The following is a 22,958-nucleotide window of genomic DNA, read 5'->3' as shown; positions in this document are numbered from 1 at the left end:
TTGAAGTGCCACTATTCAAGTTCAGTAAAAAAAACCGCATGCGGCGAGCCAGGTGTTCCAAGTTCGATTTGAGAGGTAAATTCAGTTGATTGACCCATGGCTACTGGGTAGATCATATACGTGTTCAACTGAAGTTGCCGTCCTCAAAAAGGGCTACCTATATAGATTAATTCATAAAAATATACAGCGGAAATAATATAGTGCAGCAAAGTCAAAATATATAGTGACGAGACGTGAAGTACTTGAATGATTATTTAATAACACAATTCCTCAAATTAATAGTCACAGCCCGTTCCGTATTTTTTTTAAATATAGTTTAACTAAAGTCATAACATATACATAGCTTTGGGGCATTCACAAGCTACATTTACAGAATTACCGAAGCCCCCTTGGATAGTTATATTTTATGCTTAAGTATATGTTCGTGTGTGTGATCTTTGAGGATGTGTTTTATCATACGCGAGAAATGTGAGGAGCGTTTGGCCGAGTTAGAGAGCAATCCGAAGCAACGCCGTCTTTTCACGTTTTTCCTCGCCCTCACTATAGCTGGGAAAGGGAAAAAACGCAGACTGTCTGAACGGTAACATACATCTTCCCAGATTGCGGCTAACCGATACGGGGACTAGGCTAAGAGGGTGAACAAGTACTGGAGGGTGTACTACTGCCGTTAAATGGGCTGAGGCGACAATAATAATGATAATAAAATAGAAGATTATCAGCAAGCAAACCTTTCAGTTATGGAACACACCTATGATGGAGGCACTTACGTCTTCTGTTTGCTGCTATGTACATTTGGTAATTAAGCATTCCGGAATCTAAATTTTGAGTTCTTTAGCGTTGGAAAGCAGTTTGGTATACAGAACATTATATTTAAGTTCATATTTATATACAACAAATAAAAATATATTTCAACTTTGCTAATTAGTATTATCTCCATTTTTATTTTATATCTTCACATCCTGCTCAAGGAAATAGATAAATATTTTAGACAGTAGATAACTATACGTCAAAATAACGGTAGGCAGTAAGCGTTTACCTTAATCGTTTTGATAAATAAACGTAAACCATCTACAGCACATCTATTCGAATGTTGCTATCGGTGAGATGGGAGTAGATGAGTGTTGAAAATCTACTCAGCTGACACGGACAAATATCCCCGATATCCAAACGTCGTTGTAACCAGTGAAATTTATAAAAAGGCAAAATTATTTTTAAAATCTAGTGGATTCCTGTTTACGGCATATAAAGTCATAAGTTTAAAAAAGAATAAAACAAACATTCGAAATTAAGCCATAAAAACTTCAGATCAACTATATGCCACTAGCATACTTATTCTCATAGCGCTCTAGCATGTACACATGTTCCTGTAGAAATCCGATCAGACAGATCTACTTTTCCACAATCGTCAATGCAGCTTTTTTTACAAACATTTGTTTGTGGTACCATACCAACAGGCGCTTTGGTGCTTTTGTGATGTTTTAGCAGACATTACGGAAAACCCGCCAAAATTTTGCCGCCAAGCTAAGTTCGCCTTACAACCGGTCATCAGTAGGGAGCGCTGATCCGCAATTTCAGTGCATATTGCGCATTTAGCAAAAAAAAAGACTGTTTATTGTTAACTTTGGCACAAAATGACAGATACGGGAAAGTTTAACCCAAGGGATTACGCTCAAGCAAAAGGTGAGTTTTATCAAAATGCTAACATTTTTTAGATTTTATCATACTATAAAAAAACTGAGACCAGCTTTTCGAATTCGGTAACGTGTATTGGCAAAGTATATTGCTTTCTATATCGTTCTCAGGATGTAACGCTTTGTTATAGAGCAGCACGGTATATCTTTGTACATTTAAGCTTCTTCGTGCTCACCTTTTTTAGCGTTTCACGTTCCATATTTGAGCATCGTTTATTTAAATGCTCTTAAAAGAGAATATTATTTATACTCAGAAGTTACCTATGAATATCATTAAATAGGACATTCGAAACGAATTTTTTAGATTGTTATCTAATTTGAGCCTTTAAGAAAAGTACGGGCTATCGTAACAAAGCAAATGAGAGTTTGCTGTTAAACGCTTTATGCCTCATGCGATACAACGTATAATCATTCTATTGTAAGATACATAAATCTATAGAATCAATAAATTTGTTTTTATCTTTGTTCAGTCTAATCCTTGATATTTATAAGAAGGTTAGGCTATAATTAAGTCTACTTTTTGAGATATGCATTTAGCTTTACATTAAGTAGTGTGGCCTAATGTTTGGCCGTCGTCTCAACAGAGTAGGCCTGCCATTACAATATTCTAAAATATCTTTATATAACTTTTTGTATATGTTCCTCTGCTACTCTTACAGAGCGTATTACAAGCTTCTTGTCAGATTTCACCATACGCAATGATCGCGGCAAAAAAGTGCGTGTCTACGCTGACCAATTGCGGGACATCGCTCACAGGGAACAGGTTGGCCTCACAATCAGTCTCGATGATATCAACGAGTTTGATGCCGAACTAAGCGAGGCCATCATTGACAACGCGCATCGTTATGAGCGAGTTTTTTCCGATGCGGTATATGACCTTTTGCCACAGATGAAAACCCGAGACACGTTACCTAAGGACACACTTGATATTTACATTGAGCATCGTATAATGCTTGAGGCTCGACAGAGACAACCCGGAGATCCCGTCCGCGATCCACGCAATCACTACCCGCCGGAATTGCTCAAGCGCTTCGAAATTGCCTTCAAACTTCCTAGCGAACACAAACTGATATCAGTACGGGAGTTGAAAGCACGCCTTATTGGCAAATTGGTCGGTGTCAAAGGCGTGGTAACGCGCTGTACCGAAGTCAAGCCGCTGATGTCTGTAGCAACGTATATCTGTGACCAGTGTGGAGCCGAGACGTACCAGCCGATCAACTCGACTCAATTCACACCTATCGAAACCTGTCCTTCACAGGATTGCCGCACGAATAAGACCGGAGGAAAACTTTCGTTACAGACTCGTGGCTCGAAGTTCATCAAGTTCCAAGAGATCCGCATCCAAGAACATAGTGATCAAGTTCCGGTTGGAGACGTGCCTCGCACCACGGTTGTGTACGCTCGCGGAGAAAACACCCGTCAATGCCAGCCTGGTGATCACGTCGCAATTACCGGCGTGTACCTTCCAATGCTGAAGGCCGGTTTCCGTCAGCTAGTTTCAGGTCTTTTATCAGACACCTATGTTGAAGCTCACAGCATTGTTCGCATGAATAAACTAGAGGCTGCCGAACTTCTGGAGGAGCCATTAAGCGATGAAGAAATGGAGGCGATTCAACAGGACGATCTTTTTGATAAACTGGCTGGTTCGATAGCCCCCGAAATTTATGGCCACGTCGATGTGAAAAAGGCCCTTCTCTTGCAGCTAGTGGGAGGTGTTGACAAGCGACCGGCTGAAGGTATGCACATTCGTGGCACGATCAATGTGTGTCTCATGGGAGATCCTGGAGTAGCTAAGTCACAACTGCTCGGATACGTCACACGTCTTTGCCCACGTAGCCAATACACGACAGGACGTGGTTCTTCTGGTGTTGGTCTGACGGCATGTATCATGAAGGATCCGCTTACCGGCGAGATGACTTTGGAGGGAGGTGCACTAGTCCTAGCTGACAGTGGTATCTGCTGCATTGACGAGTTCGACAAAATGAACGAAACCGATCGCACGGCTATTCACGAAGTTATGGAACAACAGACCATCTCCATTGCCAAAGCTGGCATCATGACAACCCTGAACGCTCGCGTGTCGATTCTAGCTGCGGCCAATCCGTTGTACGGTCGCTACAACCCGAAGCGTACGATTGAGCAGAATGTTAATCTTCCCGCCGCTTTACTCTCTCGTTTCGATTTGCTATACCTCATCCAGGACAAGATTGACCGTGAAGCTGACCAGAGATTAGCCGCCCATATTACGTTCGTGCACAAGAACTGCAGCGAGCCGCCCCTCAATTTCAGGCCATTGGACATGCGCCTTTTGCGCCGTTACATCGCGACCTGTCAAAAGATTGACCCTTTCGTCCCTGAAGACCTAACTGAGTACATTGTTCGTGGTTATGTTGAGGTACGAAAGGAGGCTCGTGGTGGAGGGAATGATTCCACTTTCATGTCGCCCAGGACTCTGTTAGCAATTTTGCGCTTGGCTACCGCCCTCGCCCGCCTGCGTACTAGCGACCAAGTCGAGAAAGAGGATGTTGATGAAGCGTTGCGTCTGATGGAATCGTCCAAGGCCTCACTACACGACCGCGTCGAAGGAGCAGGCGCCAGGCGTCTTCAGACTCCTGTCGATCGCGTTTACCAAATTATCCAAGAATTCGCCTCCTCGTCTGGCTCAAGTTCGGCAAAAATATCTGAGCTGCTTGATCTTTGTATATCAAAGGGTATCAAGCAAGGAGATTTCGATAAGGCTATCGAGGAATACGAAGAGCTTAACGTGTGGCAGCTCAATCAAAACGGAACTAGGTTACAATTCGTTTAAAATGACACGTAGTCATGTAGCCATCGATTTCTGCTCTATCCACTGCCGAATGCATAGAGTATATTATTACAACAAAATCAATATCCCTGATAGAATATGTTATTCAGTTTTCGAGTGACGTATAGATTAGTCATGTTCGCATAAGTCAATATGTTCTTCCAATCTAGATAGCGCCCTATTGTACACTTCAACCAACTTATTAATTCTTTGTGGACGCTAGTTCGCTGGACTAACCTCATAAATGACAAATAAAAATGTAAACCAAATAATTTCAAGCGTCGTCTATGCGCGTAGACTTTAGATAATGATTAAAAATATGTCAAGCAAGATCTGCCGTTACTAGTTTCAGTGTTACTTCTAAGCAGTAATTTGCTGTGGAAATTAAGCTGAATAAATTTCTTGTAAATAAAATTTAAGTTGTTTAGCTTCCTTCCTTTGCATGCATATAGTTTATAATTGCGAGGATTGTCGAAGGTTAGAATATTTTATCCACTTTATGCCCCCCCCACCCCCCGTATGGTATATTATGTCATTACTGATAATTGATAAGCATAATGTTTAATTGTCATGATTAGTTCACCTAGAGCGACTTTTACTCGTTTCTCTTGGGTGCATTCTAGTGTAGAAACCTATCATCAAGACAGGCTGTTGAACATGAAAATAGTCGGATTGTGTTTTAAATTTCGACCAACATGCCGCTACTTACTTTTTCTATTTCCTAGATACTTTCGGTTTTTCTAATTCCTAAAAAGATCGCAATACAATGTTTTCTTTTTGTCGATAAAGCATGCTATTTTGACATCAATGGATGGTTCATACAAACACACGCAAGTATATATCACATAATACTATTATTATTAGCAATATCTGTTTGCTAAATTTGCTTACTCAAACATTCCTTTAAAAGATCATTTAAAAAACTTTAGAAGATGTTGTATTTATGCTTCATGATGTGCTTTTCTAACAAACACGGGTCCGATTGTGCGGGCTGACTTTAATTCCTTTACTCCAGAAATTGTGTTTCCACATTTTTATAACTCACATATATGCAAACAAGTTTTTGTATGGTAGATACCTTGAGATTCTTCTATAGCAAGCTTGCCCAGTATACACGTTGTCAAATGACATTACAAATGTACGATTGTTGCTCAAAATAAGACAAATATTCCCCACAAAGTGACGGATCCACCAAAAATGTTTCGGTGTCTACTTAGTGCATGTTATTTTTTTTTTTTAAATAATAAATAATACTTAAAGTATGCTTATGTTGTGCTATGCATATGCAAGTTTCACTTTAATGCATAGGACATTGGTGCATTTTTACATTGTTATTACGTTCGTCAACGAAGACCTTGAGTCAGGTTTATACCGTCTATGATCGCTTCTCCAGTAATTAATGCCCTAAATATATTGACCAGATCTCTTATGCAAAGTGACGAGCACAAAATATTTAAGAGCGTAGTTTAACCTAATTAAATGTTAAGCAATAATAATAAATTAATTAAAAACAGGCTATATATGGCTTGTTTCAGTCAAGTAAATTTAAAATACTAAACGATAATTACATAGCTTAGCGGTTATAATATATCTGTATTAAAAATATATGTGTTTTACAAATGAGATATTAACGCATAAAAATTTGAGCATATTTACGCTTAATAGAATAATTTTTGAGAAGAGTACGTTATGGTTCAGTTATTTATGCTGTGTAATTGGTAATTATCCTTTAGAAGCACCACATATCTATGCTTGTCATAATACATTTATTTGACTAAAATAAGGATTTCAATAAAGAAGAAGTGCGGTACTAGTTGCAAAGTGTTAATTTTATTTACATACATAAATTCGATATTGCAAGTGGATGTTCCAGCCATTTTAAAGAGCCACTATAGCTCTGCCCTGATCCAAAGTTTAATACCTTTCCTGGAGCTCTGTTATTGTTACTTTAGAATATAACCACCCAGTCTTAAAGTGAGCTTCTGTAAACACCCTAATAACTCCGTTTGACGTTTAAGTAAGTCGTTTTTTAAGGTTATCTATGACATTCTGCTCGTCTGTGCTGCGACAAGGTATCGGTTCGTCCTCGTTCGTATAATTTATGCGTAGAATTTATCGCCTTAGACTTAAGACGACTAACTATCATTTAGATTAAAAGCACTTTGGATGTTTTTATTTGTAATAAACTAACGACGTAGTTAAGTAACCCAAAAGTGTGAAATATATTAATTAAGATGCGTTATAGCTTGGCTTAACATAACGCTGGAGGGAAAATTTAGCATCATATCTTATTAAGTATTAGTAAGAAGCTCACTTTTGTTTACTTCAAAAATTATAAGTGATCCTTTTTTTTTTCAGTAGCGGCTTTGTAGGATTGAAGAAGTGCTCTAAACTGTGAGCCTTCCTGTTCTTTCAGCATCCTAGGATCGCCTTCTTCGACGATCGAACCCTGTTCCATAACGATTACACGGTCAAATCGCTCAATTGATGTCACGCGGTGCTGTAAAATTCATAGAACAGGTATATACTAAATGACGCTGCAGATGAGTACACCGATATTCTGCAAGGGCATATAGGGAAAACACTGGTTTTATAAAACACATAAAAGAGCTACTGAACAGGGCTGCTAAGAAAGCCTAAATTTTACTTCAAGCGGAATGTTTAGTTAGGTCATAGTAATTTATATTTCTTCTAATTAATGAAGGGCATCTGCTGCCCACCTTTACAGATTTCGGGATTTCATCGACACTCTGTTGATTCATCACAGCAGTCAACGACTGATATTCAATTACCTTTTGGCTCAATAGAAAGCTTGTAAATTTGTGATCCAAAAGATGCCCCCAGGTTGTATGAAAGCAGTATCAGATTTACTATCAGGGACAGGGGAACATATAAATTATTTTTTTGCCCGTATTACGGTTTGAAACGCAGATGTCTGGTGTGATGCCTAATATGCACCACATATATTTACACAGCTTAACTTTAGAAGGTAGGTGAATTGCAATCGACTTTTTGAAGAGCAATCAGTCACTGAAGTTAGCAGTGTTTAATTAGATCACCTATTTTGAGAAACGCAAAGAGATCATACTAACCGCAATTGCGATTACTGTTGCATCTTTCCAAACATCTTGTATAATCTCCAGCATTTTATCCTCTAGCGAAACGTCTAATGAGGATGTAGCTTCATCTAACACAAGGACTTTCGAGGGACGCAGAATTGTCCGTGCTAAGCAAAATAGCTGTTTTTCCCCTGAACTTAGATTTGAACCCTCTTCTGTAATTTCGGCATCTGCAGGAACGTAGTACATGAAATGTCCATAAATGGTTGTTGGTAGTGCAAACATGTTAAACGAGATACGAGGTTGACGATTAATAAATCCTTTCAACTAAGGTCAAGCCAATTTTGACTAAACCTTTGTCGTTTCTTTAAGTATACCAATGTCTGTTTTCTATCTTCGTAGATAAAAAGACACTCAAGTTTCGGATTTCTACACGTTTTTCATTTCGGAACCATGTGATATTCTTTGTCGTTTAAGACACAACTTTTGCCAAACGAATTCTAGCCATTAACAGCTGACTGCTTTTTTACAGTAACATACTCACCTCAAAGAGGAATAAACCAAATATATATTGTCATGAAAATTATTTTATACCAAACAACGGCAGACGCTTACCTAATCCGCCGGCTTCAATAACAATGTCTTTGACATTAGCTTTTTCTAAAGCTGAAAATAGCTCCTCATCTGAATAAATTCCTTCAGGGTCGAGGTTAAACCTGACTGATCCCTCAAAGAGTATTGGATCTTGAGGTATCATAGATAGTCTGGACCTGACTTCGTGGACATCTTCCTTAGCGAGGTCTATACCATCGATACGGATGTTACCCTGTGTCAAAGGGACCATCTGGAAAAGGCCCATCACAAGGGAAGACTTTCCCGAACCTGATCGGCCGCAGATGCCCACCTATAATTAATTAAATGTATCGAATGATACTCTTCAATAGATGTGTCTGAAGTGAGCAGATAATCTTTAGCGGAAGTATCGAAGTCAAGCAGTTTCATCAGATCGCATACGGGGTTAACAAACCAAATCGAATATCTACTAATTAGATATTTTTTAACAAATTCAATATTTCACTGCAATAATTTTGTGCCTAGACATTTTGGGACACGATAACTAATAATTAGCCGCATACATTTGAGTAAAGATTGCAAATGTGATACTACTACAAATGTGATTAGTACATTGAAAAAGACTAGTTCAAAGATAATTATTTATTCAAACAATGGCTAGATCAAAGGTGATCTTTCGCATCCAAAGAATCCATGTGCAATATCATTAATCTTCTTATCACAAAACAATCGCTAATAATAATTAAATTAACGCAAAAATCTTTCCCTACATTTTTTACGTTTACCTTCTCCCCAGGTTTAATGACTATGTCGACGCCATTAAGCACAGGTTGGTTCGAAGTGTCATATTTGAGAGTAATATTTTCAAATGCCACTCCACCAGAGTGTGGCCATCGTGCTCTCGCATAATTAGGGCTGCTTGGACTGCCTGGACCACCAATGGAAATAAACGGGATCAGCTGACTGGATTTGGCTTGCTCTTCTCGATATGCAGCTTCCGAGGGCAGCCTGACGTAGTTTTCGATTCGTTCGACAGAACTCATATACATCTCCACAAGTGTCATGTTCTTTACAACCCAGTTCAGATACTGTGGTATTAGGAGCGTATACGTCATCGTTAATCCTAAAGAACAGCAAACACATTGAAAACAAGTATACACTGTGGGAAAATCGCAGCGCCGGTATACACAGCTGGCATGAGCTCTGGCATCGGGAGAACGACGCCGGTCAGACCAACAGTTTGTTCGGACACTGGCAGAACGTTGTTTGTGCAAAGGCTTTAATAGGAATGTTCATTTTGATAAGGTTCGGACACACTTTGCCCGAAATAAGCTCTTTGATTTTAATTACTGAATTGACGAAAACTGCAAATTCACAAAGCTTACCGACATCGGCCGGGGCGATGTATCCCGCGAGAGCAGCCACTATGTTCGTAGTAATAACTAGAAACAGGATGGCAGCACCAAGGTAATCAAGAGATACTCCGAGCCAGCAGTTAGCAGAGTTTAGCATAACGACGGCGAGATTGTTTGCGTCGATCAGCTCATGAAGTCGATGAACGAAACCTGCCTGTCTTCCGTACAAACGGATCGTATGAAGTCCATTTAAGGTTTCACTGAAGTGCGAGACGATTGGAGATCGTGTGATGCATTCTAAACGTTGCAGCTCTCTAATGACGCCATAAACAAAAAAGAACGAATAGGAGCCCGTGTAACAAAGGTGGAAATAGCAATTTTATTAAAAACTTGAACGTATCTCATTATGAGGCTAGTGACAATTATAGTAGTACAAGAATAAGCCATCTCTGCTAACACGTGGTTATCTTTATTAGTGGTTGTGTAAAGTGGCGTTACCAACCAACTATAAATGCAAAAAGAGTTAAAAAATAAAACAATATCGGCTAATAGTTACCTTGAGCTGGCTCTGAAGAAATGCTGTAGGTACCAATAGACACCGAAGCTAATGCTGATGAAAACAAAGCTCACGGGGGTAACTATTACGTTAACAAGTACCACAGACAGACAAATCAGAATAAAGCGGATAAGTACAGGGTAACTTATGGGCAACTTCCGATCCACGACGTTCAGATCTCCAGCAAAACGATTTAGGACACGTCCAACAGGGTTCTGATCGAAAAATGATTGTGGACATGCAACGACGCTGAAATCAAAGACGAACCATAAAAAAAAGAGATATAAAAACAATACACGGGCATGTCTGATTAGTTGATAGGGCGATCAAATAATAAAACAGTGCTTTAATAATTCATATTTTTAATCAATCACGGACTATGTGAAGTCTGAAATCATTTCAACTTTGGTCAGAGCATACGACTCTTGTTTGCTTTGATACCTTTTAAGCATCCTATCGTGAAGCGGCTTTGTGGCAGCGACCGTCGTGAGTTGAGCAACAAGATTTGCTACGAATGCAAACGCGACGTTGGTAAGTAAGAGTCCAGCGTAGTAAAACAAATATTCCCAGTTTTTTCGTTCAATTGCATCCTTGGACAATTCGGCGGTACTTTTGCGATTGAAATGAGACCACGCTGATAGCCAGAAATCACTAGCCATTTTAGTTAGTTGCATATCCGCAAAAAAGAATACAGTTAAAGCTACAGCTAACAGGCCGCAAGCTCGCGCGTAACCGACGTAAACGCTCAATGAGATCGAGCCTTCGCAGCGATCTTCATTTTCGGTCAGACGGCCGAATTCTTGATTGCCAGAATAACTTAGGAGCGCCTGTTTGCTTGTCAACAGCGCAGTTGCCTCCTTCACTGAAACGTGAAATTGTAGTAGATTCAATGCAGAACTGATGAAAACATTCTTTGAAGTTACAAGCACATTATGTAGGATACTCGATGTGAACATTCAAGTGAAGTCGTTGTAGAGGTAATGCCTAAGCTCTTCATAGGGCAGTATGCGAATACATCTTTATCATCCTGTCATTCATAATATATTACACAGTAGAAGACGCATACAAATAAAACTTTATTGCTTACCACGGGAAGCAATATGAAGCACATTGTTGACAAATAGTGTTGAACAGTGTTGATGTTCCGGATGGGAGATGTGTAACTGATTTAAACTGCATACGAAAGGTAAATACAAGTGACTTATATCTACATGGCATATGCATAATTTATATATTGTTTATCTTTGTTAGCTTATAAATTTTGAAGCAAAATAATACGGTGTATCCCTTGTATGTCAGGTGTTTTGTATCTACAATCTCGAAAACAACGGACTATGGGGCGATGTTGAAAGAAAATACCAGATGAAAAATAAAAATAGTGAATAGCCATACAGACAATCACAATACCTTGTTCATGATTCGATGCAGAAACGTTCGTGCAGGCTCGTCTTATTGTACTTGGAGAAACGGAACCGTCCAGCGCCATATTCTGACATCCACTCGCTACTGATGGGCGTCGATCTAAAATTGAACAAAAGTAAAATACAGTGTACAAGATACTAAACTAGGCGAAACCTACATTTTGCAAAGTAAGATCACTATATCTCCACACATAAATATGTGGTCAGGTTTGTTTACCGCAATTATTGCATTAAAATATATTATATAAAATATATATTAATAATTAATATTAATAATATATATGAATATATATATAAAATTACACAGCACTAGGAAACGAATATATAATAGGGCAATTTTATTGAAAATCGATAAATGTAGTGTCCTTATTTTCTTAACTAGCATAAAAAGCAACGCTTTTTCTATGGAAATAATTTCCGTTTCCGGGTCCGTGCCTACTATTCTATCAGCCGTTGGCCATCGTAAAGGTAATGTTGCCTTTTCCAGATCCCCTGACAACACTAGAATGGTCTTTTTTGGTCATAAGCTTTCAACTGTTTAACCTTCCACTAGGAAGATTTCACTAAGCACGGTCGCCTTAACAACAAAGGTTTTTTTTCCGAAGTTTCTTTGTTCCGATACATTTCAGTATCCGACTAGACATCAAATTAGCAAGTCAGAAGTTAATCGACAGATCCATGCAAAAAAAGGAATTCAGTTTTTCTCCTTTTTCGTAGCTTCATATAATTGCTTGCCGATACAAAAACTATTCCAGTTATTTTCCGAATAGTTTTTACTCTAATATATACTACTTGTTTGCTAATATTTTATTATCCCTTTTAGGAGAAGCCTAATATTTAGTTACAAAAATGATCTTCGCCTTAAAGCAATCCTAATCGTTATAGAAATCGCCGAGCGAGGGCATGTTAAACTAAGCATGCTGAATGCACTGCGCGCAAATTTACTACCTTTCTCAATTTTCTAACTTGATCCCATAACCAATCATATTTATCGTTGGAGGAAGTTTTATTTATGTACTTTTTATTCATGATATTTCACCCAGATTGTTGAATTCACAAAAAAAATGATTCAGCAACTAGCTATTTTGTCGATTTGACGCTAATATGATTATATGCATATAAGCATACATACATAGGAAACAATACAAACAAGCTAACGAATAGATGATCATATGTTGTGTTTTCGCTACGGTACCAGGACGATTTGCTTCGCAACTTGCATGGTCGAGTACGTTCACGTTGCCCTGGTCATATTCCTGCATTCGCCGGGGTATGTGGTAAACAGTGTCGAGGTTTCTTTCCATTGATTCCGTCAACGACATTCTTCGCTTGGAACGTGAACGAGCCCTCAATGAGTCCCGTCGAGGCGCCACAGGTGGAGGCAATGGCTCTGAATCACCTTCAGAGTCAAGCATCTCAAACATTTCTGGTTTCTTTACACGAATTTCCTTAAGCGATAATCAGCAGTCCATAACAAAAAGCCATACAAAAAAGCTCAAAACATTATCATACATAAATCACTTGGATGCATTTGGTTAACATAGTAGGAAATACCTTAGCTCTGGTAATAGGGTTGACAAACCTGACTCGAATCGTATAATATGTCGCATTTTTAAGCTTTTATTAAGCTCATCCTATATTATCCCAACTGACGTGATGCTATGTGCCTGAGAAATTTTTTTGTGCGTCCTGGGCATCGTTGTGAAACATTCCAGCAAATGGTGTATGTTTACGTCCGTATTCGAACCTAGGCCATCGTTTGTTCCCAAGATTAACAGAAAAACGTGTTATCCACTAAGCTGTCAGGGATAGCATACGATATACCTAACCTACTGTAGCTAACAGGTCAAAAAACGCAAAATATGCACGAGCTTTCAGTTAGTACTACTAAAGGCTGGTAGAAAGTGAAATCAACATCTTTGCGTGCATTTTCCTTGTTTACCTCATACATTCCTTGGGCACATATTCTACGCCTATGCAACAACACCAGATGATCAGCGTGTGGTAATAGATCTTTCTTCTGGGTTACCATTACCACGGTCCTGCGCTTTTTAACGAGTAGCTTAAGAATGGCATTCTCGAAGACCGTTCGAGCAACATGGGCGTCTAACGCACTAAGTGGATCATCGAGAACAACAAGTCGTGCCTCCGAATAGACAGCACGCGCAATTGCAATTCTCTGTCTTTGACCACCAGAAAGATTTGCGCCTCTTTCGCCGATTTCGGTTAGATCTTTCCCAGGTAACGCATCAAGGTCCGCCTCAAGTGCGCATGCCTCAATGACCTTCCAGTAGCGCCGATAGTCATACGGTGCCCCAAAGGTAATGTTCTCTCGCAGTGTCGTATTAATAAGCCAAGGCTTTTGTGGAACATATGCAACGAAGGTCATCCTTTTGCTGTAAATTATGTATACAGGCATAGATACAATGCTCTAATTTCGTATTGCATATTTTTCTTTAAAATATATGCTTCTTTTAATAGCGATTATTTTGTTTGCTAAAAATATGTCCAAGAACTGGTGTAATCAAATGACCTACTAATAATTAATTATATGTATATATATATATATATATATATATAATAAAAATACCTTCTTACCTATTTTGCAGGCACAGATCATGATAAAGCTCTTTTCATACTTACTCTAGCCATTCAATGTTGCCTCTAGCCATTTCGAGCTCGCCTAATATTGCACTGAGCAGGGTCGTTTTTCCGGATCCGCAAGTTCCTGCGATGACTGTGAACTTACTAGCAGGAAGCTTCAGATTGAGATCTCCTAGTACCTCAGAGCCCTTGCTCCACTCCAAAGTGCCACCTGTGATGCTGACGAAATTTCGGGTGGTTGGTCCAGTGCTGTCAGCGTAAGTCGTTACTGTATCTGCGTCATCATTCTACAGAATCGACACCATTAGAACGTAATTATGAGAGGTCGGCTTATCTAGCAAGGATTGTCTAGTCTGTTCATGTCTTACATAAATGTATCGATTCAATCAAGCATAGTTGTTTTTACCTGTGCCAATATTAACTCCTGGTACGCTTTAGGTTCCCCCGGACTCCACGGTGCAGCAGTCTCTATTTCCGGTCGACTAAGGAACTCCTCAAGACGTCGCGTCGATACAGCAGCTGAGATTAAAACGGGAATAGCAAACGGAACAATGAATAGCGGCAAAGTAAGTTGGTTGAATAATGATAGAGAAGCGAATATTGCGCCGGCTTCTAACGGGTGACCCCCCAGCCATGTGTACAAAGCGAACGATATGAGGGGAACCAGAACCGATGATAGCATTGTCAGGAACGCTGCAGTCAATCACAACAAATAATGAAAATCGTGACAATCTTCTAGATCATTTGGAGACCTAATCATATGAGTATTCCGCAATGACTTACTGTATGATTATGGGGGTCAGAGAAAATTCTAATTAAAAAAAACGCTACTCACTGTTCATGGCAGCGCAAAATGCGTCCTTCTGAAGGAGCTGCCTTTCAAGGGAGCGAATTTCTTGAATTTTCGTAACGAAGGTCTGCTCCCATCCAAGAATTTTTAGAAGCTTGAGACCCTGAATGAGCTCTGTTGTCTTTTTCATTCTTTCGTCAGAAATTGTCTTCAAAATATAAAAGAAAATAAATGAAGCTCCTTTACATCTTTATTTATGTATTTATTTTTTAATCATAACTTTATTTATTTGACCGAATTTAACGACATCTTGTTGTCAAACAGTTTTCCAACAACATGAACCTGTTGCGTTTGATCAACCGAGCGCATTGACTCAATTGAATATTGTAACAAGAAGCTTACCGTTAATATATATACATGCATTAACATTAAATGCCGCATAAAGGTACAATATATATATATAGTTTTGCGACAGAGCGCAACATAATATGACATGTGTCGCCAGAGCGCACGGTACTCATAACTTTAAACCTACCATGGTGCGTGTCTGGAGGTGGCTCATGGTTCGTGATATTGTATATTGTACTGGAGCAACAGCCAGCAGTATAGTCGACGCAAAAAGGGCAGAAACTCCAAGAACATCATAGATTAAATAGAGTATAAGCCCAACCTGATATGAGAAACAGGGGGTGTTTAAAGAACAGATAAAACAGAAAGTGTTTTAAAATATCATAAAGTGCAAACATTGTTTTAGTAATGGTAATTCAATCTTAAAATGACGATAGGCGTCAAATATTTGAAAAGCTAATTGTTACTCTATACACCCAAATTTGTAAACTATATATATATATATATATATATATATATATATATATATATTGCAAGTCTTGGTGTCTCAAATAAATTTCCTAATAGTATAATTTGCACATTTACCTTCAAGGGCAACATCCACAGGTAGTGGGCATTCGTGAATATCAGCATAACCTGGGCACAATCCGTCGTCATATGATTCACGATTGCCCTATCAATTTATGTAGGTAATTAATATAAGTAAAACCATTCTTATCATTTGACTGTCTCACCTTTTTGGTAGGTTGACTTAATTATTAATTTTTGACCGATGAAGGCACTCATATGCCATCGAAAAATTGATACAGAAAAGTAAACGGTTCCTATTACAGAACTTGCGATTGAAAGGCTAAAGCTCTGCACTGTGCTCTCTGTTGATGATCATTGGTTGGTTTCAAGGAACAATTCGTTATAATTTTTTTTTAGCTTCTGATCTATTATTAGTGGGCCCACAGCGTAGAAATAATCTCTTTCAGTGAATATACACTAAAATAAATACTTGGCATTATTACTATCGGTAATATGGTGGTATTATTACCGCTCTACTAACTTGTTCTCGCGATTTGCTCGTCGCTAACTAACCGCGTTCTACACGTTATAAGGTGGCATAATCTATAGACTGATAAATTATTTATATACTACACTTACCCAATCGATATATATGGTTGACCTTTTTGCTCTGGATTCCATTTGCTTTCTTGAGATTCGTGAGAAAAGTCGATGACGCCTCCAGAATCCGTATCCCCAACTTCCTCTCTTTGTAGACGGAGACGCAGAGTTTTTGAATAAACAGCCGTACGCAATGCTGACTGCGGTTAGATGAAACCAAAAAAATGCTCTCCAATTAAATGGACAGTTCTTATTACAGAGCTTCGTATGACAGCTTACCTATGGTACATGTAGGTCTTCCTCTGGGTTGTTCAGAAGCTAATGCTTATTTTATTAGTATTGAGCTAACATGACTACTCTTACAGGACGACTCTTCAACTGATATGGTATTATGTTCACTTATTTAGGGAGGACAAAACTTTAAGGTACGTGTCAATGTAGTAACTACATCTGCATTTAACTGATATAATACTTTTCAATATTTGATTACGCTCAATGTACATACATCAATGTACAATATGCAAAGATACATATAATCAAATATGTTAGCGCATATTGTATTCCATTCCCTTGATTGAACTTTATCTTCCATACGCTTAGATCCCACATGTGCTACCGACTGACCTGAATGTGCACGCCCTCCATGGCAACAATGTGCTGGAAGTTGTTAGCAAACGTGGACTGGGCTAGGGTGGACAAGAGAACAGCGACCGCCAAAAGGTAGCCATTTTCGAAGAGATCAAACACCGTCAGCAATTCGTGCTGCTGACACAACAGACGTACATAGGTTTTATATAAGGGAATAACCTTTTTCACAAGGAAAATCAACACTGACCGTACTTGATTGTACATAAGTGATCATATGGACATTCGAGTAGCACAACTATTGCGAATATCTGTGTGTCTGGGTGTAAAGAGCAATAAGAAGAAAAAACAATAGTCTGGTAGTCTCCATATCGGAAGTCTATAGCATAGCCTGAGAGGAACGCTAAGAATAAGGATTCACTTCGATCATAAATGAGGACTTTTTCGATATTATAGATGTCTTGATTCAAACAGTGATCGCATTTAACTTACATCAGGTAGTCTGTAGCGCTCAGAGTCAATAAACTTGATAATATACTTAATTGAAAACGGTCCAACCAACGCCAAAATATCGCCGCACACCTGTGAAAATACATACTAAAGAGTGTTTATGTCGGGATCATCGCTCAGTCACGAAAATTCTCTATCTACAGCCCAAAAATATGAACTAGATTTTAATTGAAAATTACAAAAGGATTCGGATAAGTTCGTACCTTGAGCAAAATCGCAAAGAAGTACCTCTGCCAATATGTTTTCAGGTATACTCGCCATAGGCTGATTCGTGACGTGACCTCACCGCTTAACTTTGCTTGACGCAGCCGCTCGAATTCTTTCTGCAAGTTTCGATCGAAGTGGCTGTGCAGATGCACATTTTGGTGGTCCTAAAAGGGTCATAACAAACTGGTATAATTTAAGCTTTATATGCGGACTGGTGAGTCCACAGGCTCGTGTAAACTTCGAGCCTAATGTTCGTTAGCTGGATGCAAAAAAAAACATATTATTTAATGAATCTGATGGCACTGAAATCTTTCATCGACGCTAATTATTCAATGCTTAATACTGAAGTTTGTTTAGTTTGACTTCGTTTATTTAGTAGCAGATAAAACGGCTTAAATCTATCTGTTACCTTAGTTTATTAAGAAAAATAACCAATTTTATACTTACTGGAGCTGGTATGCCTAAATTTTTCTGCGTCAGTGGGGCAAGAAAGCCTTTACAGAGGAGTGGTAGTACCCATGAGAAGGTCACTTGACTGAAAAACGGAGCCAGCGAATACCTAGATATCACGAACATAAAAATGTAACGAACTAGTAGTAATAGGGCAGAATAGAATTACCGCTTAGGTGCCAAACCGCAACCTCTAACGTCCAAATGCATCAATACAAACAATAGTACAGATCTCTACATTTAAAAATTGATTTTTTTTTGTAAAGACAAGCCACGTGACTTTAGTATATATATATATATATATATATCCCTGATCACTTCATTCATACTGCATACCTTCGGGACAGCAAATAAGCAAGAGCAGTAATTCATTCACTCTTTGACATGTCCTAGAGGAAAGTCCGATATGTATGCGTACTTTATAATATATAATGTAATAAATAATAATAATGAATTTGCGTTTGCAGAAAGAGTCATATCGTATGCAATTCGCTCACGCTCGTAACTTTACCTGTAAGTGATTTTCTCCCATGGGATGTTATCCATAGGCTCAATCCTTGCATGGCTGCGGTTAGCCTCTCGTCTCTGCAAAGTAAATATTAGATCGGTCTTCACTGCACACGTCCCTATATTGGTTAACAATAATTTTTGACATTGGTAGTATTTCTAAATTGCAGAAAGTAGGAAGAACGCAAGGCCTAGCATAGGTTTAAATTCAAACATTGTTTTGATATGAACCCTTTGAAAAATGCCAAATTGTATATTGCAGAGCTATACTATGCCCTTAAAACGCATAGTGATTTGAACTGCTGCGATACACTTTATCATTCAGCATGCGACTTTGTATCTGAGAACTTGGATCGAGGTTTTACTTCATGCTATAATAACTATGTATATGAAAACTTTGTTATTCTTCTATTTACCGTTTGAGAAACAGCTGTCGTCCCTTGAATTAATGTTTCATTACTAAAAAGTTGCCATACACAGTAGAATCCTATTTTAGACATGATCATAAATAGGAGCATACTATATTGTACAAGATTTTTTTGCTAAAACAACTTATTTGCTATAGAATTCTCATTAATGTTGGTCCATTACTCGCGACCGGCCCTCGCACTCTTCTAGAAAAAAAATCTGTCTTCCGATGACCCATGTGTGACATCCGTGCTTGAACGAACAAGTTATGACTGATTCAACAACAGATCGGAGTTTCGATCACGAACATTTTTGTTTGTTTCTAAAATTCTCGTAGCTCTGCACTGTTGTTTAATGCACGAAACAGATTCATTTGAATTGATTTCAGTATTGTAATTTTTCGATACCATTATGAACTCACTTGACACGCGAGCTTCAACCAGAAATTCTAATGTGCGATTGGTTTCTTGATCAGCTGTACTCACTTTATTAACAACTGATCATTTTCGTTTTGTTTGGCTGAAGAAATCTCTCCACAGAATTGTGTGTTTTACGTAAATGTGGAATGGCCATTGGCCCTACCTAACAATGCTAGAAACGTATTTTCTGTCAAACTATGGTCTTTAGTGAACTGAACGGGAAAAGTTTTGCAGGAAATTTAAGAGTGGGCAAGCATTAGTGTCGAAAGCTTCGCAATGCGCCAATTTGGCAACTAATAAAAAAGACAGCTGTACCCTATCTTTCTTTTGGTGAATATTATTGCCCTGACAGTCCACTCATCTTGAATATTGCAAACATGTAGGGTTCCATGAAATATTCTAAATGAACCGTTTTAATGGACTCCTCAAATCGAAGAAACAATATGCTAATAGTTATGCTGAAGAGTTCATCTACAAAGACTATGAAAATTCGATGTCAAAAAAATGAAATTGTAAGCAGTGTGCACGGCCGCTGATAACGAGAAACAAGAAATTGCGATTCAAGTTAGTGCAATTACCAGACATTTTATGGTAACGTTAATAAAATACTATTTGAACATTGTGGAGAGGAAGAACATTGAATTGAGGCTCTTGCATTTGAAGATTCAAAATTATGAGTGAGACTAGGACTAGCACGCCCATTGATACTACTAAGACTTTCCCATTCAGTCCTTTTAGACGGATTATTAAAAGCATGCCTTAAAATCTGTGCCTTTTCTCCTCTAGTCCTATAAACATTAAAAACTCTTTCCCAAATAAAAAGAAAAGTGTTGTAACACGTAATACAGCACGAGATAAAGGGCAGCGTTGGGTAAGATACATTTCTACTTCGTACATTTTGAAGCTGAACTCGCATCATACATTTCACGTATACATATATATCAAGCGAAAATCTGCAGATAAACTCACCTGCATAAAAAAGACGACCAACTCTAGCATTAGCAATATGAAGGTGAGCGCGGCCGATACCAACGTGTACTGAACGCACAAATGCTTCCAGTTCGCTCCTTTATCAGTTAACGCCAACAGTTTGAACAATTGGCCCGAAAAGCTAAACAACCAGTAGATTATAAGTAGGCTAAGATGTCTCCAGCGATGGGTTCGCTCACAGAGTGCGAACATCAAGAGACTGGCCGCGCAGCCAAGAAGCGCGCCTCCTGCATGGAGCATCATATGAATTCCGTAATGAGGCTCGCTACTTTTATAACTTGTGAGTAAGACCGTGTCACCCAATTCGATAAGATGCAATCCGATCAGCAGCAACGTAAGCAGCCACCGAGCCCGATGTAGCGGGAATAGCCGACCCGAGTGCTCTTTTTTTTTATATAAGGTTGTCGCAAAGGCCCAGAATGCCAGGACAGTTAAAGACAACACGACATGAACCCCTGATAGAGCGAGATTCGACACGCACTCACGTACATGACTGTGAGCACATAGAAGAAGAAACTGCTGAGATAGAGCTTTGCCACCACTACTTGATTCTCCGGTAGGCCAAAACACTGACGTGGACGTTTGATCAGTCCCATTGATAATTTTAGAGGGTTGCCCATTATCATTTGGATTCCAGTCCATTGCACATTCACGAAAATAATTCCAACCCACTTTCGCTGGGCGCGAACTGCATAAACCACCTCGGCAATTACAGTTGTTAGAATGGTTTAGCCACCCAAACACAGATGCATGCCAGCCCTTGCACGAATGATGTGTGTACGAGAAGTATACGGAGAAAACCTTCAACCGAAAACAGCGGTGAACGCGTTCTTAAAGCGTACGCAAAACAAATGTCTGCACGTGTTTGCACCCTGCCATCCTGGTTGTGATATGCGAGCAGCACAACTAAGCAATCATGGTTGCAAGCATAAAAAACGTCGAATGAATCGACTAAGATTTTCGTACTGAAAGACAGAAATGAGATGTTCGGTGCAGGCTGCCCCTGAGAGATTGAAAAGTGACTCTCCCCTAGACAAAACGTCGATGGCGAATAATGTCGTTAGAAAATGAGCTATAACATTATACTCAAATAGGAAACAGAGCTTTCTCATAGAGAATACCATTCCCCACAAAATATAAATCTAAGCCATACGTTATAGCGACAGACATTCTTGTCGCAATTTATTGCCATTTGAGGCAAGTCTTAGGAATTTTTACATGCTTCATAATATTGAAATGATGAAAATGCTGTAAAGTGTAAAATTACTGTCCACAGTAAGCGTAATAGGTTGGAATATTTTTTTTTATAGTATGGTATCGTGCTTTAAGGTTTATTCAGGTTAGGAATGCGCTCGATCTAAGCGTTAAAGCTGAACCGTACTAGTTTGAAGAAATCGCATGCGTATATCATGAGAAGCCAAACACCGCTAGTGACGTTCCTATGTTCTAGTGTATTTAGCTCAATTTCGCTGTCACGAGTCATTTAGAAGGGAGCTGACCGAAATATCACAGTGAGTGCGACTGCATTACAAAAATATAAAGCTGTACGTTCCTGATAGCCCTTCGCGTCTTTTTTCCACAACCACATTGATAGTGAGCAACTTGGCCAGCTTGCGGTGTAATAATCTAGCTCTTTTCAGCTAAAAATTTCCTTTGAGGTGTAGGTGACACTTATTACATTCTAGATTGCAAATTCCAGTGTCGAAAAATATAGAGCTTCGAAACGATGTCTCAGGTAAACAGCAGCAGATAGAATCATTCTGCGTCTTCGATATCTCGCTTGGTAAAGAAAAAGCACTACCTGCATGGAATAATCAGAGTAGCCCAAGAAAATCTAACTTACTTAGTCGTAGCAATCGCACGCCAATGGCCCACAATGCTTATAGTGTCTAATCAGCTTCTGAATGCTTTTTGTTGGAAAAAATTGTTATCTTGTTGAAAAAAAAAAGATAAAATATCTATATTTTATCTACTTTTTTCGACAAGGTAACATATATATATATATATATATATATATATATATATATATATATATATAATAGTTACGATTGCTTTGATACTCACTACAGTGCAAAATGTCGCTTAGCCTTAATCCCACTATCTAATTTAACTATTTTTAATTATCATGATTTATTTGCATCGTTTTACCATCTCAAGCCCTCTCTACGTTTCGGGTTTTACGTCGGGTATCACCGTTAGGCCTTCCATTAGATGGCTGGCTCCCAGTACGAAACGAACAGGCCTCACTCAAGCTTAGCACCCTCTGAGTCCGTCTACCCTTTGAATAAATCAAACTCTACGACATGTGATGGCCTCGCAGCGTGTGGACGATCATGCTTCGTGAGCTTGGTAGCTGAGATATCCCGCCATATTGGTAACACGCTGTTCCACCACGGGAGAGTCAGTAAAAAGTCAATAGGACAATCGAGAGAATGAGTGAAAATAAAACTTGAACGGTGACTTCCAGTCGTATACCAGCATATGTTTATGTAATTTTCTGCTTTTGAAGCCCGCAGGGCTACATCATTAATGAAGTAGTTTTTACATGGGTCTAGGCAAAAAGCCGTGA

The 22,958-nt window shown here is 38.9% G+C and overlaps 2 protein-coding genes across 4 annotated transcripts; one reads left to right on the top strand and one right to left on the bottom strand.

The window, feature by feature from the left end:
• The first annotated feature begins 1,513 nt into the window (after nt 1–1,513).
• Nucleotides 1,514–4,916, top strand: Mcm7 (minichromosome maintenance 7). Its single transcript, XM_022843138.2, has 2 exons — nt 1,514–1,680; nt 2,351–4,916. Exons 1-2 carry the CDS (start codon nt 1,632–1,634, stop codon nt 4,498–4,500), a joined length of 2,199 nt encoding a protein of 732 aa, XP_022698873.1. The 5' UTR covers nt 1,514–1,631; the 3' UTR covers nt 4,501–4,916.
• Nucleotides 4,917–6,305: 1,389 nt separating this feature from the next.
• Nucleotides 6,306–21,153, bottom strand: LOC111265996 (ATP-binding cassette sub-family C member 8). 3 transcript variants are annotated; one of them, XM_022843115.2, is made up of 22 exons: nt 20,369–21,152; nt 18,577–18,650; nt 18,063–18,174; nt 17,612–17,779; nt 17,391–17,480; nt 16,938–17,075; nt 16,353–16,513; nt 15,789–15,876; nt 15,391–15,525; nt 14,901–15,063; nt 14,472–14,758; nt 14,105–14,352; nt 13,404–13,857; nt 12,657–12,909; nt 11,448–11,561; nt 10,482–10,902; nt 10,041–10,289; nt 9,515–9,798; nt 8,915–9,252; nt 8,172–8,460; nt 7,590–7,786; nt 6,306–6,997 (listed from the first exon to the last, which is right to left on the bottom strand). In XM_022843115.2, the coding sequence occupies exons 1-22, from the start codon at nt 21,029–21,031 to the stop codon at nt 6,830–6,832; spliced, it is 5,094 nt and encodes a 1,697-aa protein (XP_022698850.1). In that variant the 5' UTR covers nt 21,032–21,152; the 3' UTR covers nt 6,306–6,829. The 3 variants fall into 3 exon arrangements, with proteins under 3 accessions (XP_022698850.1, XP_086826890.1, XP_086826889.1); XM_086970764.1 differs by having other exon boundaries at nt 14,472–14,584; XM_086970763.1 differs by having other exon boundaries at nt 6,936–7,057; nt 20,369–21,153.
• Nucleotides 21,154–22,958: the final 1,805 nt, after the last annotated feature.

Source organism: Varroa jacobsoni, unplaced genomic scaffold (genome assembly GCF_002532875.2).
Source record: "Varroa jacobsoni isolate VJ856 unplaced genomic scaffold, vjacob_1.0 scaffold_111, whole genome shotgun sequence".
Classification (NCBI taxonomy): domain Eukaryota; kingdom Metazoa; phylum Arthropoda; class Arachnida; order Mesostigmata; family Varroidae; genus Varroa; species Varroa jacobsoni.
The sequence above is the reverse complement of the archived record's forward strand: the minus strand, read 5'-3'. Positions and strand labels throughout refer to the sequence as shown.

Bases quoted from the DNA above. Each gene is read 5' to 3' on its own strand.
- Mcm7 (XM_022843138.2), top strand. From the start codon at position 1,632: ATGACAGATACGGGAAAGTTTAACCCAAGGGATTACGCTCAAGCAAAA. The intron at 1,681-2,350 runs GTGAGTTTTATC...CTACTCTTACAG, and splicing joins GGATTACGCTCAAGCAAAAG to AGCGTATTACAAGCTTCTTG.
- LOC111265996 (XM_022843115.2), bottom strand. From the start codon at position 21,031: ATGGACTGGAATCCAAATGATAATGGGCAACCCTCTAAAATTATCAAT. The intron at 18,651-20,368 runs GTGAGTTTATCT...TTTACTTTGCAG, and splicing joins TGGTCGTCTTTTTTATGCAG to AGACGAGAGGCTAACCGCAG. The intron at 18,175-18,576 runs GTAAAGTTACGA...CGTGATATCTAG, and splicing joins TGGGAGAAAATCACTTACAG to GTATTCGCTGGCTCCGTTTT.